The 18,847-nt window shown below is 42.4% G+C and overlaps 1 protein-coding gene across 3 annotated transcripts in view; it reads right to left on the reverse strand.

The window, feature by feature from the left end:
- Nucleotides 1–18,847, reverse strand: part of sgsm2 (small G protein signaling modulator 2) — a 230,981-nt gene that overhangs the window by 55,929 nt on the left and 156,205 nt on the right. For all 3 annotated transcript variants that reach the window (XM_068010540.1, XM_068010539.1, XM_068010541.1), the window contains exon 3: nt 1,084–1,246. In XM_068010540.1, the coding sequence (XP_067866641.1) occupies nt 1,084–1,246 (163 nt within the window). The remainder of the gene's footprint in view (nt 1–1,083; nt 1,247–18,847) is intronic.

Consider the following 18,847-nt stretch of genomic DNA (forward strand, 5'->3'; position numbering starts at 1 on the left):
TAACATATTGGCATGGATAGAAGATTGCCTAGCTAACAGGAAACAGAGAGTAGGCATAAATGGGTCATTTTCTGGTTGGCAAGATGGAACGAGTGGTGCGCCACAAGGATCAGTGCTGTGGCCTCAACTTATTACAATTATATAAAAGACTTGGAAGGTACGGTTAATAAATTTGCTGATGACACAAAGATAGGTAGGAAATTAACTTATGAAGGGCTACAAAGGGATATAAATAGTTTAAGTGAGTGGGCAAAGACCTGGCAAATACAGTACAATGTGGGAAAGTGTGAAATTGTCCACTTTGACAGGAAGAGTAAAAAAGAAGCATGCTATCTAAATGGTGAGAGATTGCAGAGCTCTGAGATGCCGAGGGATCTGGGTGTCCTAGTGCATGAATCGCAAAAGGTTAATATGCAGGTACAGCACGTAATTAGGAAAGCTAATAGAATGTTATAATTTATCGCGAGGTGAATTGAATACAAAAGTAGGGAGGTTATGCTTCAGCTATACAGTGCATTGGTAAGACCACACCTGAAGTACTGTGTACAGTACCGGTCTCTTTATTTAAGGAAGATTGCAAATGCATTGGAGACAGTACAGAGAGGGTTTACTAGACTAATACCTGGAATGGAAGGGCTGTCTTACAAGGAAAGATTGGACAGGCTAGGCTTGTATCCGCTGGAATTTAGAAGAGTAAGAGGTGACTTGATTGAAACATATAAGATCCTGAAGGGTCTTGACAGGGTGGATATGGAAAGGATGTTTCCCCTTGTGAGAGAATCTAGAACCAGGGGGTCACTGTTTAAAAATAATGGGTCACCCATTTAAGACAGAGATGAGGAGAAATTTTTTCTCAGAGGGTCGTGAGTCTTTGGAATTCTCTTCCTCAGAAGGTGGTGAAAGCAGAGTCTTTGAATATTTTTAAGGCAGAGATAGAGAGATTCTTGATAAGCAGGGGGGTGGAAATGTGGAGTAATCAGTTCAGCCATGAACTTATTGAATGGCAGAGCAGGCTCGAAGGGCCGAGTGGCCTACTCCTGCTCCTAATTCGTATGTGTGTATTAACCTCAAACTCCCACTTACTTGTTGTCCACCTGTTGCTGTAGTTCTTGAACTTTCTTGCACAGGTCTCCAGCTACTTGGTAGGCTTTCCCAACCTTCGTAAAAAGTGCAGCTACTTTGTCACTGCGGAGAAAGCCAGCAGCCCGGCGTTTCAGCATGTAGAGCAGACAGGCCTCCACAACAGCTAGAACGAGAAGAAAGGAGGTTTTGTCAGTCCACAGGGTCTTTCCAATTCACAACCAAGTAAAGTGGTCACTTCATCAAGAAAGTGAAGTTTTTTTTTTGTTTGCAACAAGCTAAATGTCTTTCATGAAACTTCTATTTGCTAGATTTGCTGTGTTCAAGGGTAATCTTGGACCCAGAATGCAGTTGTTCTATTTAACAGATAACCTGGGCTGTTTCTTTTATGGCCACTGCTTCAAATAGAAAAATGAAAGTCATTGTTATGACTTGTACCCTGCTAAGGTCTCCTGTGGTTTTCTGTAAGGTAGATGATTTGCTGTTTTGTATAAATAGGATACCATGTAATATGTAAAGTACTGTTCTGCTACTGAAGTGTAGCTGTGCCCTACAAAGTCAAACTACTATTTGGTAGACACTAGGTGTGATAATAGTTTAATTGCTCTTCAAGTTGTCGCTCATCACTGGGGACAAAATGATAGAGTGACAGAAAAATGAAAACCAAAGTCTCATTCTGAGGTGAGAGGGGGGTTGGGTATATTTTGACTCCTGTGTCAATTTACATTCCAAATGGTTAGCCTGCATTCTTTGTACTTAAAAAAAACCTGACAGATTTGCATACGTGACAAGGGGCTGAATTTTATTCTGGCAACGGGGTCCCAATGGAGAGCCGAGGCAGGGTCTCACATTGCCTGGGGCAGAAAGGCCGTCCTCTGCCTTCCCAACCCCGGTCAAAATGGCAGGGGTTCCTGGCGACATTGTGACAGGCGCCCCTTGCCATTTTGTTTGCCCCCCTGCCCATCTCTAAGGACAGCACAGAATCTTGCCCGATGTGTATGTGCTTTGCATGTGTGACACCACGCATGTGATTTGCATGTGTGCCAATGTGACGTACACTGGCACGCGTTAGACATCCCTTTTGATTATAATTACTTGGGATCTTCTGCGGCATTGGTCACAGTAAGCCAAGGAGATGAGAGGTCATGTGTTTGTGCCAGTTAATCGTCTGCTGTAGATCCAAAGCATAAACCTATAGACGACTAGTTGATCTCTCATGGCATTGCACAAGCTGTCAGTGAATATGGGGAGCAACTTTCAACTGCCGGCTAAGTGTTTCTTCCCTGAAAAACAGTTCAAAATTGGGGTGAGGAGGGGTGGGGTTGGAGTCCATGCTGGTTGTCCCATTAGTGCCCAAGGTCCACCTACTGCAATTTTCAGGTGCAACTTTAAAAAGGTGACAACACATCTGTCTATTTCCTGGGGGAGGCTGCTTATATATGCAAATTGGGGTCCTAATCTACTTGTAAGTCTCTTTGTAACTTTCAGGAACAAAGTGGTGGAGCGTACACTAGACTTATTCTACCCATTTGTACCAGGCATTGAACAAAGGGTTCCTGCAGACTCCACAAAAATGTTGCAAGCTGCTACTGGCCCTTGCTCGACCCCATCTGGGATTAGTTCCTTCCTCTCATTGCCCGCTCCCTCGAGGCTGAGCAGCTCGGTGGCTCAGCGTGGGAGCTTCTGGATATCCTGTATTCCGCAGCTAGCAAGGTGCAGCGGCAGCTGTTTAGAACTTGCTGATTGCTGGTGGTAATCGAGTGAGGCCTAACTTGAAAACAAACACTATGGCCCAGAATGCGTGGCTAGGTGCAAAACAACGGCACTCACCACTGACCTCAAAGAAAGCTGCCCACAAAGATCTAGCGATCTCTCTGGCATGGATTTTCCCTTTCCAGACATCAATTTGAATCTGGTGCCAAGTCAAGGGGATCACCAGACAGCCAGCAACAGTGGTAAGCAGCCAATCACATTGAAGTATTCTCACAGACAGCAAACCAGGAAGTAAAATGCACTGAATTTTTCACTTCAATTAAAATTTTACAGAGAGCGAAATAAATGATTGGGACATACAGATGGTGTTAAGTCTTGTGGTTCCCAAAGCTCTGAAATAATCACAGTTTTTAAACACAAATGCTAGAGCTTGCATCTCTTATATTTTACACATCTCTACACGTGTGATGTTTAGTTTAGTTTAGAGATACAGCACTGAAACAGGCCCATTGGCCCACCGAGTCTGTGCTGACCATCAACCACCCATTTATACTAATCCTACACAAATTCCATATTCCTACCACATCCCCATCTGTCCCTATATTTCCCTACCACCTACCTATACTAGAGGCAATTTATAATGGCCAATTTACCTATCAACCTGCAAGTCTTTGGCATGTGGGAGGAAACCGGAGCACCCGGAGGAAACCCACGCAGACACAGGGAGAACTTGCAAACTCCACACAGGCAGTACCCAGATTTGAACCCGGGTCGCTGGAGCTGTGAGGCTGCGGTGCTAACCACTGCGCCACTGTGCCGCCCGTGTGACAAATTTTGTTTGGTAAGATGGAAAGATACAATGTGTGTTGGTACACAGACTGTGGTGCAGCAGTGGTTGATGTGGTATGATGGATATATATGTATACATATGCATGAATATAAATCCTAAATCATTTTAGGATAATATAATATAACACATGGGATTAAGGTAGAAGCTGAAATATCAAACATTTTCTCTTCACTTACACTATCTAATATCTCTATCAAATCTTCTCTTCAACTTCTCTGCTCTTAAAAGAAAATGAATGCCTTCCATTACGTGAATTCCACATCTCATCTAGCCTTTCAGAGCACGTGTCAACATTACAGGAGCACAGAATAATTACAGATGAGGAAGGATGTTTGGCCCATCTCAATTCATTCATCAAGTAATGTTGCTTTTTTGTATTCTTTCATGGGATGTGAGCGTTGCTGGCAAGGCCAGCATTTGTTGCCCATCCCCAACTGCCCCCGAGAAGGTTCTGGCGAGCTGCCTTCTTGAACCATAGGTACACCCACAGTGCTGTTAGGAAGGGAGTTCCAGGTTTGATCCAGCAACACTGAAGGAATGGTGATATAGTTCCAAGACAGGATGGTGTGTGGCTTGGAGGGGAACATGAAGGTGGTGGTGTTCCCATGCATTGGCTGCCCTTGTCCTTCTAGGTGGTAGAGATTGTGGGTTTAGAAGGTGCTGTTGAAGGAGGCTTGGTGAGTTGCTATAGTGCATTTTGTAGATGGTACACACTGCTGCCACTGTGTGCCTGTGCTGGAGGGAGTGAATGTTGAAGGTGGTGGATGGGGTGCCAATCAAGTGAGCTGTTTAGTCCTGGATGGTGTTGAGCTTCTTGAATGTTGTTGGAACTGCAGCCAGCCAGGCAAATGAGTATTCCATCACACTTCTCACTTGTGCCTTGTAGATGGTGGAAAGGCTTTGGGGAGTCAGGAGGAGAGTTACTCACTGCAGAATTCCCAGCCTCTGACCTGCTCTTGTAGCCACAGTATTTATAGGGCTTGTTCAGTTACTGGTCAATGGTAACCCCAGCATGTCGATGGTGGGGAATTCAGCGATGGTAATGCCATTGAACATCAGGGGGAGATGGTTAGATTCTCTCTTGTTGGAGATGGTCATTGCCTGGCACTTGGGTGGTGAGAATCTTACTTGCCATTTATCAGCCCAAGCCAGAGTGTTGTCCAGGTCTTGCTGTCTGCGGGCATGGACTGCTTCATTATCTGAGGAGTCTTGAATGGTACTGAACATTGTGCAATCATCAGTGTATCTCCTCACTTCTGACCTTATGATGGAGAGAAGGTCATTGATGAAGCAGCTGAAAATGATTGGACCAAGGACACTACCCTGAGGAACTCCTGTAGCAATGTCCTGGGGTGAGATGATTGGCCTCCAACAACCACAACCATTTTCCTTTGTGCTAGGTGTGACTCCAACCAGTGGCGAGATTTCCCTTGATTCTCATTAACTTCAATTTTGCTGGGCTCCTTGATGCCACACTTGGTCAAATGCTGCTTTGATGTCAAGGGGTGTCACTCTCACCTCACCTCTGGAATTCAGCTCTTTTGTCCATGTTTGGACCAAGGCAGTAATGAGGTCTGGAGCCAAGTGACCCTGGCGGAACCCAAACTGAGCATCAGCAAGCAGGTTATTGCTGAGTAAGTTTTGCTGAATAGTGCTGTCTATGACATCTTCCATCACTTTGCTGATGATTGAGAGTAGACTGATTAGGCAGTAATTGGCCAGATTGCATTTTTCCTGCTTTTTGTGAACAAGACACACCTGGGCAATTTTCCACATTTTCAGGTAGATGCCAGTGTTGTAGCTGTACTGGAACAGCTTGGCTAAGGGCACGGCTAGTTCTGGAGCACAAGTCTTCAGTACTACAGCCGGGCATGTTGTCAGGGCCCATAGCCTTTGCTGTATCCATTGGCTTCAGTTGTTTCTTGATATCACCTTGTCCTACTCTCGAACTCTACTTTAAAATAAGATTCTGGATATACTTATTCCATATCCTCAACTCTCTTATGTACCTCTGAGGTGTCAGATGCCTTCATTCCAACAATAAATTATCTTTATATTGCATCTTGTGTATCAAACCATGTCCCAAGACACCTTTCCAGGATGAAATCTCCACGGTTTTGCTTCATAAAGCAGACCTCCAACACTAGGGATCAGGTTCATGGATTCTTAACTGAACTGCATCCAGCACTTGAAGTCACCAAAGCATTTCCCATAAGTAGTGAAAGTGCGACATTCTGAAGCAAATTCCACAATATTCTACACTGGCCAAGTGTCATGTGACTTGCTAAAAATGAGCACTGTAATTTTGCATAAATAGTCCTGATATCTGCAAGTTTCTAGACATAACCGCGTGATAACAGATCCCTTGCAGCTCTTTAGCTTTAATGTAAAGAACATAACTGAAAAGAAACAATGCATGTCACTAGAAGATGTGATAAGAAGAAATTGTATCACAGTGTGTTATGTCAAATCATTTCCCCTCATTTTCACTTATAAATTCCAGCCCCAAGATTAACTTTCTACAATTTAAGAAGCACACACTGGCTGATTTTCTGTGATCTGCCAATACGTAATGTATTGGAAATGGACCCATGGTACCAACATCAGCTTCACATAAGATTATAACAAACAGGAGCAGGAGTAGGCCATTCGGCCCCTTGAGCCTGCTCCGTCATTCAATAAGATCATGGCTGAACATCTACATCAACCCCACTTTCTCATCATATTCCCCTTGTTAGAACTTAGATAGCCGGGCAATGAAGGATAGAACACTGGAGCCTAGTCTTAATAAACTTGCAAGCTTTTATTTACAGAGACACACATTGAATATTGTGCACCTCCAACCAACAATCCTTCTTTCAGTCTCCTCCTATATATATGAGCGCTGATGAGTCCCCAATTAATATCCACCAACTGAACATAATTAACACCCAATTAACACCTATATCCCTTGATTCCCTTAGTGTTCAAAAATCGAATGATGTGTGTTTGAATGTACTCAATGACTGAGCATCCGCAGCCCTCTGGGGTAGAGAATTCCAAAGACTCTGAGTAACGAAATTTCTCCTCATCTCAGTCCTACGCGGCTGACCCCTTATTATGACCCTGGGTTCCAGACACTCCAGCCAGGGTAAAGAGCCTGTCAGCATCTACTCCATCCAAGGGAGATTCGGGATATGCAATAAATGCTGTCCTTGCCAGTGACACCCACATCCCGGGAATGAATAAGAAAACTGCTCTTGGAATTTTTACATTTCAATAAGATCACCTTTCATTCTTCTAAACTTCAGAGAATATAGGCCTATTCTACTCAATCTCTCCCCACAGGACAGCCCACTCATCCCAGGAATTAATCTAGTGAATTTTTGTTGCACCCCCTCCAAGGCAAGTATATCGTTCCTTAGGTAAGAACAACAAAATTGTACACAGTACTGCAGGTGTGCGATCAGCAAAGCTCTAGATAATTGCGCCAAGACTTCCTTACTCTTATACTCCAACTCCCTTTCAATAAAGGCTAACAAATTATTTGTCTTCCTAATCGCTTGCTGTACCTGCATGCTAACTTTCTGTGATTCATGTATGAGAATATCCAGATTCCTCTGTATATCAACATTTACTAGTCACTCACTTTTTAGAAAATATTCTGCTTTTCCATTATTCATACCAAAGTGGATAATTTCACACTTCCCTACATCATACTCCATCTGCCATCGTCTTGCCCAATTTCCTAACCAGTCTATATCCCTCAGCAAACTTGGATATATTACATTTGGTCCACTCATCTAAGTTATTGATATAGACTGTAAATAACAGAGGCCCAAGACCTGATTCTTATGGGACTCCACTAGTTAAACCCTGCCATCCTGAAAATGACCTGTTTATTCCTACTCTCTGTTTTTTGTCCATTAACCAATCCTCAATCCATGCTAATATATCACCCCCAACCCATGAGCCCTAATCTTGTGCAACAACCTCTTGTGTGGCATCTTATTGAACGCCTTCTGAAAATCCATATACACTACATCCACTTGTCCCTGATTAACTACCCTGCTAGATACATCCCCCAAAAATGCTAATAGATTTGTCAAACATTATTTTCCTTTCATAAAACCTTGTTGACCGTGTCTAATCATAGTGTGATTTTCCAACTGATCTTCATAATAACCAAGTCCTTCAAAATAGATTCTAGCTTTTTCCCTACTACTTATGTAAGGTTAACTGGCCCTGTTTTCATTCTCTCCTCGTTCTTGAATGACAGTTGCTACCTTTCAATCCACAGGGTCTGTCCTAGAGTCTAGGGAATTCTGGAAGATCAAAACCATTGCATCCACCAACTCTGCAGTCACCTCTTTTAAAACCCTAGGGTTTAGGCCATCAGGTCCAGGAGATTTTTTGGCTTTTAGTACACAATTAATTTCCCTTGTACTTTCTGTTACGACTGGGTGAGAAAGGGGTCTCGGGGTTCCCGCTCAGCCTTTGCCTGGTTTAACCATAACAGGGTTTAATTTTAAAAACACTGTTTTTAGCTCCCCCTCAGTGAATCCTTGTTCACTGCTTTCCAATTGTAAGGCAAAGACATCAGACAAGTTTTCTTAGATTTAAACAAGGTGGAAGTTTATTAATCTTAAACTCTAATCCGGTTAACGACTATGAATACGTGACGTGACCAGGCTAGCATGCATACGTGATAAACACACACGCAGATAGACACACAAAAAGTAGAAAGAATAAAGGGGAAAGTTTGAGGCAATAGCTGGGTGTATATACAGTCCTTTGAGTTCAATGCGGAGTCTTTGGTTGCCAGTAAGTCTTGCTGTTCGTTGGGGCCCAGTGCATGCTTTAACTTGTTTAGAACATAGAACATTTTTCTTGAGGTTTAAGTGACTTCAGTGGGTCTGGAGGCTTATGAGAAAGTGAAAGAGAGCTAGCCAGGAGAGAGACTCTCTTGTTCCAGGTTCCATTGCAATTTGCAGTCTGTCTTCAAACTGTCCTGCGTCTAGTTCAAAAAAACCTGGGCCAGCTGGTTTACCACTCCTGCATTTGTGGATTCTCCATCTTAGCAGACACTGGAATGCAAGCTTCCTCATACCTCCACAGTTGGCTTTGCTTAAATTTAAGACCCAAGTTTCAGAATTAACCACATCACTTTTAAATTTAGTATGAAATTATATTATGATCTCTTCCCCAGAGGATCCTTTATTAACTTACTAACTAACCCTGTCTCGTTACTCAATACTAGATCTAAAATAGTCTGTTCCCTAGTTGGTTCCTCAACATATTGTTCCAGAAAACTGCCTCGAATGCGTTCAATGAACTCGCCCTCCAAGCTACTCTTGCCAATTTGGTTTGCCGAGTCTATATGAAGAAATTCCCCAGCATATTGTTACATGCTCCTCTAATTTCCTGATTTACACTCTGTCCAACACTATGATTCCTATTAGGGGTCCTATAAACTACTCCCACCAGTGTTTTCTACCCTTTGTTATTTCTTAGCTCCACCCATACTGAACCTACATCCTGATTTTCTAGGAAAAGATATTTTCGCTCTACTGCCGTTATCTGATCTTTTACTATCAGAGCTACCCCAACTCCTTTTCCATTTTGTCTATTGTTTCTAAAAGTCATGTACTCTGGAATATTTAGCTCCCAGCCTTTCTCACCCTGCAATCACATCACAGTAATGCTACTAAATAATTGCAATAATAATTATAATAATAATTGCAATAAGGAAATAAGAAATTTACAAATGGATATGGATAGGTTAGGTGAATGGGCCAAAATTTGGCAGATGGAGTTTAACGTGGATAAGTGTGAGGTTATCCATTTTGGTCGGAAGAATAGAAAGGCAAATTATCTAAATGGAGAGAAACCTCAGAGTGCTCCAGCGCAGAGGGATCTGGGTGTCCTTGTGCATGTATCGCACAAAACTAGTTTGCAGGTGCAGCAGGTAATAAGGAAGGCAAATGGAATTTTGGCATTTATTGCTAAAGGAATAGAGTATAAAAGTAGGGAAGTGTTGCTGCAACTGTACAAGGTATTAGTGAAACCGCACCTGGAGTATTGCGCACAGTTTTGCTCCCCTTACTTGAGGAGGGATGTAGTTGCATTGAGGCAGTACAGAGGAGGTTCACTAGATTGATTCCAGAGATGAGGGGTTTGTCTTATGAAGAGAGATTGAGCAGTTTAAGCCTTTACGCTCTAGAGTTTAGAAGAATGAGAGGAGATCTAATTGAGGTATATAAGATGAAAGTAGACGTAGAGAGGATGTTTCCTCTGGTGGGGCAATCTAGAACAAGAGGTCTTAGTTTTAGGATAAGGGGTAGCAGATTTAAAACAGAGATGATGAGAAATTACTTCTCTCAAAGGGTCTTGAGTCTGTGGAATTCACTACCCCAGAGTGCGGTGGATGCCGGGACATTGAGTAAATTTAAGGAGGAGATAAGACAGATTTTTAATTAGTAATTGGTTGAAGGGTTATGGAGAACAGGCACGAAAGTGGAGTTGAGGCCGAGATGAGATCAGCCATGATTGTATTGAATGGCGGGGCAGGCTCGAGGGGCTGAATTGCCTACTCCTGCTCCTAGTTCTTATGTTCTTATAAATCAAACCACTATCTCTCAGATAGCAAGGACATTTAACTTTGTTTTGTGGTGGCTTTTGATCAGCTTAGTTATCTCACAATAATGACGACACTTCAAAAGTATTTTTCTGACTATAAGGTGCTTTGGGATGCACTGAGGACGTGAAAAGTACCAAATAAATGCAAGTTCATTCTATCCTATTGTAGTGACTGTTCCTTTTCAATTAATTTGAATTTTTCTCACTTTCAGTAGATTTGACACAATTGATGGCGGTAATATTTTATTTTATGGATGTCACTGAGCAAGTTTAAACCTATCAAACCCCAAAAATAGCTCACCATAAATTCTGAAATCAGTTATTTCAATCATTGCATTGCCTCCATCTTTAACTTCCTGGTTATCATCCTTAACATTCCCTTCTTCCTAAAATCTACAGCCTGTTAAAAGTCAAACTTGGCATCATCCAACCAGTAGTTCTTGGTTCACCTATTCTCACATGATCTTGATGTCTTGCATTTTGGAATTTAGGTTCATCAATTCAAAACGAAATACGAAAAGGAGATTCTGAAGGTGACCTTTCGTCAAATCCACCCAGATGCCATCGTCTGGAGAGTTAGATTTTGAATTGAGATGTTGAGATAATCATATATTTAATATTAAAAAGAGTCAAATTAAGGGCCAAATGAATTCCTCTCAATGAAGTGTTCCCTTGCTGTGCAGTGAAAGTTACAGATCACATCATGAAAAGTAATATGTGAGTTAAGGCGGCTTTGTAAAGACTGATGCCATTTTTAAGTAGTGAGCAGCGACAAGGCAAAGAGGTAGCAGTGAGGCAGCACATGCAGTAGGACCTGAATATATGCTTAGCAGTCACAACATGACAAATTCCTAATTTGTCCGTCTTCTCTGGAGAAAGCACTTGCAGGATAGACAGGCCCTTTCATAACAGGAGGGAAAATCAGTGGGCTCGTCACCATGTGTGTTACTGACTATCTCATTACCAAATGCTCTCCTGTTTCTTTTTGAACTCTATTTCCCTTCCTTCTTCGCTTCACCCATTGCTTTATTTTGTCATCTCTTTCCTCCAATTGTTTGACTTTCTTTCATTTGCTTCTATCTGTTTCTCTTCATTTTCTTATTTCTCCATTTTATTTCCAGTGGTTTATTGGGACAAGTACAAAATAAAACAGTACAAACAGTGCATGCACAGATATAAAAACACATAGTAGTTAATAAAAGATCCAATACCAAGCAATACTTCATAGGAGTTAATTTCCTTTTCTAGTTTCCTCCCTATTTTTTTTTTTAATTTGCAGTGACTCCCTTACATACGTGTGGTTCCACAAAGGACAGCCAGACCTTCAGTACCTCATCCAAGTGGTCACTATTCAGATACAAGCCTCAATGAGTGTTAGTGGACTAACTAACTGGAAGACATAACAGCTGTGCCACATCTTGTCCTTATACATGTTCATCAGGGTTTGCTGTAATGGTCTGGATTTTGAAGTGAGAATAATGGTGAGGCTATCAATGCTCACTGTTACTAATGAACAAATCAAAAACAATTGCTGGCATCTACATATGCACAGTTAAATGTGGAAATCAGGAGATTGCTTGCCAATTTGCCCTGTTCCTCCACAGGCTTCACTACACTGGTACCTCACTGAGAGACCTGGCATTCAAACACACGAAGGGTGTGAAGTTGCAGTATTTATTTGTTAATTGTATATCAATTGTCTATCAATTGTGTTTAATTATGTACGGGGGAGGGCATTAATTGGGATTTCACTTGAGCCCATATAAAAGGAGACACTTGCTGAAACTGTGATGTGGTTAAGTTAGGAGGCTTATGCTTGTAATGTTTCAGGCTGTAAATAAATTTAAGACTAAGTAAAGATTGGCTGCAGTATTATCCGTCACCAACTCGCTTTCCGGAATAAAACATTACCCACTAGGTATCCACTAAACATGTCAAAAAAAGTTAGGCCTTGTCCATTCATGTGCAAGTGAATTTAACAGCATGATAAGTCTTATTTACTACCAATCAACATCGCTGGCGCAAAAAAATTACTTTTACAAGTATACAGTCTCATTCCTTCAGATTTTAATTATTGTTGGAGATTTTCAAAAAATATATATATTTTTTTACTTTATCTCTTTTAGCTCTCTCTCTCTCTATTCCATCTTTCTTTCCCTCCTTATTTTGCTTTCTGAACATGATTTTACATTGAATTAAATATTCTAACTTACACTTCCTGGTTTACACTCTGAATACCTGATAAAGGATTCTTGAATCGGATTACTTGAAAAAACATGCTGTTGCTTGCTCTGCTCACACAGGTCCCAGATTCCGTTTCTGACTCTCGATGACTATAAATTGTAATGCAAAAGCCCACAAAAAGTCTGTGGGCAGCTGTAAGCCTAATAAATAGTGAGAGCTGTTCCTTTGTCACTGATCAGAAATTCTGAGCCATAATTTTGAGGAGCAGAATTTACGCCTCTTCACTGAAATACAACTGAAGGTCTCTCCAGAGCCACTAAAATAAGTGTTTTTTATTTGTTCCTTTATTTCTGGCTCCTTTCGTATCCCCGATTTTAATCGCTCCAGCATTGGCCGCTGTGCCTTTAGCTGTTTAATCCCTAAACTCTGGAATTCACCCCCTCCTAACTATGTGTGTGTCTCTCTCTCCTCTTTTAAGATGGTCCTTAAAACCTACCTAGCATCACCTGTCCTAAAAGCCCATGTGATTTGTTGTCAAATTTTGTTTGATAACACTCTTGTGAAGTGCCTTGGGACATGGTACTAAGTTAACGATGCTTTATAAATGCAAGTTGTTATTCCTCCAAAACAGTGCTTCCTTTTCAAGATATTGAGCTCAGCTGACGAAAGACAAGGTTAATCTCTGAACCAAGTGCTGCCTACCCAAAAACCAGGGGAAGGCAGCAGCAGAACAACAACCCCCCCCCCCCCCACCCCAAAACAGCTTCTTTGAGGGTAATTTTAAGCCAACTCTCCCAGCAAGAAATAAATGAGTTGGGGTCAGCTGCCCTTCTAACACCAAATTTACAAATTTTACTTTCCATCGTTGGGCAGGTTAGGATTAAATAATACCCTTTCTCTTTTTTTAAAAAATTAAAAACTGAATATTTCTCATGCCACTCTGCCAGGGTTGTCATTTTGCCTTGAGCAAGCTAATCAAAATAACATTATCCAGGTTATCCATCTCCTATTTTTGCGAGATATCAGTTGAAGGATGACTTTAGATATCACTTATTAGGGTCCCAGCTGCACTGCCAATAATGTAATTAAAATCTGGTTTATTGATACAATTTTATTCCTTGCCAACTAGCCTATGAAAATCATTTATTGGTTAGGTTTATTACATTATGAAACATATGGGCTGGATTTTGTGGAGGAGGCGGGGATCCCTGCACCAGGCCTTTTCATTCCCCCCCCCACCCCGGAGTAATCCTCCGTTGCTTTGCTGCCCATGTCCCACGCCGGGATCCCCGTCCTGCCTCCACGAGCTGCCAGCCAATCACAGGGCTGGCAGCTCAGCAGTATCAGCAGCACCACTAGTGGTGGCCAAGCCAGTACTGCAGAAGCCTTGGACCCAGACCCAGTGCTGGAAACTCGGATATCAGATAAGTGAGGTGGGGTCACCAGGACAAGTCCAGAAGGCCCCAGCAAGTGTGTGTGGGGGCAGGGGGCGGGGCTGCTGGTGAGAGGATGGGCGTGAAGTCAAGGGGAAGTGGGGGTCCATGGAAGTGGAGGTTTTGCCGGCGGGTGTCCTTTGTGGGCCACAGATTTCCCACGGAGGAGGGAACCCCCATGCCAAGTCTGCATGGAGGGCGTCTTGATTTACAAGGTGCCCTCCCTGCGTGGTGGAGACAACCACCGCCGCTGGTTAGATCCCAGTGCCGGTGGGAACAGGCCCTTAAGTGGCCGTTAATAGGCCTATTGGTCATTGGCCTATCCTGCTCTGGTAAAATAGTTTGGCGGCAGACCCTCCACCTGCCTCCGTCCCCACCTCAGGTGGTCCCATAAAATCCAGCCTATGGGCTTGGAATTTGCAGGGCTTTTGCCAGCGAGCTGTCGGTGTTTGTGTCATTACCCCTCTCAATCTGACCACAACCTGCAGATTTAGTTTAAGCGCAGACTAATGTGGAAATCTTGAAGCTGCAGTCTGTCATTCACTGCTCCACCACAGGCTGCGCTGTGGAGCCCCCAACCCCTCACCACCCCCACCCCAAACCTGCAATCAGCAAAATCGGTTGGACGTCCCGTTTTCTGCTGTCATATCACTATTAGCAACCCCATAAAAAGTTATGCCTGTTCAACTAGGTGTAACTAGGTTTTTAAACAGCGATCTCAGTAATAATTCTTCTTCTCTGGCCTCCTTGTCTCGAGAGACAATGGGTAAGCGCCTGGAACTGGAACAGCTGTGTTAGTCTATAACTAGTGATAGTGATCACAATTCGGTTAGGTTTACCTTAGCGATGGGCAGGGACAGGTATATACCGCAGGGCAAGAATTATAGCTGGGGGAAAGGAAATTATGATGCGATTAGGCAAGATTTAGGATGCGTAGGATGGGAAAGGAAACTGCAGGGGATGGGCACAATCGAAATGTGGAGCTTATTCAAGGAGCAGCTACTGCATGTCTTTGATAAGTATGTACCTGTCAGGCAGGGAGGAAGTTGTCGAGCGAGGGAGCCGTGGTTTACTAAAGAAGTTGAAGCGCTTGTCAAAAGGAAGAAGGCGGCTTATGTTAGGATGAGACGGTAGGCTATTGCAGAAAATACAGAAGTATGGGGTTGAAGGTGATTTAGAGCTTTGGATCAGAAATTGGCTAGCTGAAAGAAGACAGAGGGTGGTGGTTGATGGCAAATGTTCATCCTGGAGTTTAGTTACTAGTGGTGTACCGCAAGGATCTGTTTTGGGGCCACTGCTGTTTGTCATTTTTATAAATGACCTGGAAGAGGATGTAGAAGGGTGGGTTAGTAAATTTGCGGATGACACGAAGGTCGTGGAGTTGTGGATAGTGCCGAAGGATGTTGTAGGGTACAGAGGAACATAGATAGGCTGCAGAGCTGGGCTGAGAGATGGCAAATGGAGTTTAATGCGGAAAAGTGTGAGGTGATTCACTTTGAAAGGAGTAACAGGAATGCAGAGTACTGGGCTAATGGGAAGATTCTTGGTAGTGTAGATGAACAGAGAGATCTTGGTGTCCAGGTACATAAATCCCTGAAAGTTGCTACCCAGGTTAATAGGGCTGTTAAGAAGGCACATGGTGTGTTAGCTTTTATTAGTAGGGGGATCGGGTTTTGGAGCCACTAGGTCATGCTGCAGCTGTACAAAACTCTGGTGAGACCGCACCTGGAGTATTGCGTGCAGTTCTGGTCACCGCATTATAGGAAGGATGTGGAAGCTTTGGAAAGGGTGCAGAGGAGATTTACTAGGATGTTGCCTGGTATGGAGGGAAGGTCTTATGAGGAAAGGCTGAGGGACTTGAGGTTGTTTTCGTTGGAGAGGAGGAGGAGGAGAGGTGACTTAATAGAGACATATAAGATAATCAGAGGGTTAGATAGGGTGGATAGTGAGAGTCTTTTTCCTCGGATGGTGATGGCAAACACGAGGGGACATAGCTTTAAGTTGAGGGGTGATAGATATAGGACAGATGTCAGAGGTAGTTTCTTTACTCAGAGAGTAGTAGGGGCGTGGAACGCCCTGCCTGCAACAGTAGTAGACTCGCCAACTTTAAGGGCATTTAAGTGGTCATTGGATAGACATATGGATGAAAATGGAATAGTGTAGGTCAGATGGTTTCACAGGTCGGCGCAACATCGAGGGCCGAAGGGCCTGTACTGCGCTGTAATGTTCTAATTCTAATTCTGGAGGTGGTCAGTAATTAGTGGTTAGTAATAACTACTGCTGAACAATCGATCTGGTACTGAAAAAAAATATATAGAATGTTGTTAAATGTCTCCCATTATGATTAATTACTAGATTTTACAGTTTTTTAAATAATCAAAAAGATAAAATTTTTTCTTAACATTTCAGCTTCTACCTTACACCCCATGTGTATATCCCAATCCATATTTTGCTCTGTGTTACATGTTTATATGTGATTCGATTATTAGTTGACTGGTTGGCTGTCTGTCAGAATTCTTTAATGTGATTGCCCGTTTGGACAGTTTGATGACATCACTGCAACTCCACGCCGGGAATGCCCAATAAATAACGCTGCAATCAATTGCATGTTGATAGATTTAAAGTTCTCGCCACAGAGATTGCTAGATCTCTCTGCGAGACTTTCTTCAAGGTCAGCGGCGAGTGGCCTTTCTTCACCACTGACCGCAAAATCTGGGCCGCGTTTTCACGTTTTCTTTCTTTGCTCTTCCCTCATCACCTGTAATAACCTGGTCCCAAAAAGTCTTCAGTTTAATGAAGCAATAAGCGACATGTTACATCATTTTGCAAATTGTTTTCATAATCCACTTATTTTCTCCCTTTCCAACCACTGGATCCCCCCCGGTTACGCACCAACTCCAGGCCCAAAAGACAGTCATGGGTAGAGTGTCCGCTCAGTGGCATTGGTTTCTTCAACCAAAATCAGGTTAAGCCGCACAAAAGATCATGGAAATTTAAGCGGAAATTCAGTCACAAATCCAGTTTCCACGATCTTTTGCGCTAGTTTAAGAAACATTGTGCTGGAAGCCAGCCCTGCCCACAAAACTGGCCACACCCCCAGGGTGAATTGGTCATCCCTGGCAGCTTACATTAACTGCGTTCGTTTGCAGGTCTTCTGGAAGGTTCTAAAAATTAAGTTGGTTCTTTCGACCACAAGGACATTGATAGGCATGTTTTAAAAAGTTTTATATGTACTTTTAAAAAAAAAATTACTAAGAAATTGACTACTGTTCCCTTATGTAACTAGCAAATGCTTCTGTTTTTTAAAAAAAAGTCATTTTCAGTAATGTAAAATTGGGCTACTTGCAGGTGGTGGATCGAAACGGATTTAAAATGCTTATTTTTTGTGATAAGTCAATTTATGGCTGTATTAATAAAGCTGCACAAGTTACGACGCTGAAATCAATCAAGGAATATCTTTAAGCAAAATATTTTCTAAATGTAAAAAATTACATTTTAAAATGCTGCCTCATTGCACTTTTCATCGCTAATTGTGTGTTTTGGCAATTTGCAAATGAGTTTGAACAGAAACACAGGAGAAAAAAATCAAAATGGGCACATTTTGCACCCAAAGCAGCAACCTTTACCCCATAATGTCTTCCTTTGTTTCAGCCTATAAAGCTCTATGATTGGCACTAGGTGAGGTGTGGAACCGACCCCCTCTACACATCAATTGATTCTCCCTCACCCTGGAAACAGACTGGTGGTAAACAAAATGTAAATTCCTTTGAAACATCTAGCATCCAAAGGAAAATAACTTGGTGCAAGAGCACCAAGGTCACCAGGGTAGAATGCTGCATGTGCCATGTGCATTTGTGTCATGTGAATCCATTTGCATCATGCTCTTGGGAAATGCACTTATACCTAAATATTTATAATGAGAACAGAAAATGCTGGAAATACTCAGGTCTGGGAGCATCTGTGGAGAGAGAAACAAAGTTAACGTTTCAGGTCAGTGACCTTTCATGTGAACTAATTCCAGCATTTTCTGTTTATATTTCAGATTTCCAGCATCTGCAGTATTTTGCTTTATATTTATATGCCTGCAGCCTCCTGCTCGTGTTTTAATATTGCTTTTGGAGAGCAGAACATTGAACCAGTGGCATATTATGAAAAATGTCATCTTCCTTTGTCTGAGTTCTTTATCATATTAGAGCTCACTTTTCCACAGAAAAAGAAGACCCAAACCAAATCCGATCATAAGGAAAGAGAACTCATCTCCCTTCCGGCTGCCGTAATGTTTCTCTGTTTCAATCTGCACTGGTGCTGCAGAAGTTTACAGAGGTAGGGAGGAATGAGACCATGGATGTATTTGAACATAAAGATGAGAATTTTAATTTACCAGTTACCAGATTTGTGGTCACCAAAGGCCCGTTTTGCCCACCATATTCTAATGAAAGAAAGTAACTAATTTCTATGTACATCAAGTTGTTTCAGGTAGCTGGAGGCACACACAGGCAAAAAGGAAAGACAGATGCAGATGGCTATGGAGCCATTGAGAAAATAGTAGTGTTACAGAATCCAGTCAGCCTGAGACACTCGTGTTGATTTTTTTTTTTATTTCCAAAATATACTTTATTCATAAACATCTGTAAAAATTACATTGCCAGACAGTTTCCAAACAGCACCAAAAAATACAAACATTGCAAGGGAGATCAGTTTCCTTCAATACTGTCATGAGTTCCTTCCCAACCCTTCCGTTTCACAATTGTCATGTCAATTACAGTTTTACATTTACAGCAATTGAGAATATTAACGATACAGTTCGAGGGGTTTCCCATGGATCCAGCCCCTCAGTCCAGCTTGGTGGGGGAACCTTACACTGTGGTCTTTCCCCATTGAGCCTTTGCTGCGGCTGCCCCAAGCTTTAGTGCGTCCCTCAGCACGTAGTCCTGGACCTTGGAATGTGCCAGTCTGCAACATTCGGCGG

Source organism: Heterodontus francisci, chromosome 30 (assembly GCF_036365525.1).
Source record: "Heterodontus francisci isolate sHetFra1 chromosome 30, sHetFra1.hap1, whole genome shotgun sequence".
NCBI lineage: Eukaryota > Metazoa > Chordata > Chondrichthyes > Heterodontiformes > Heterodontidae > Heterodontus > Heterodontus francisci.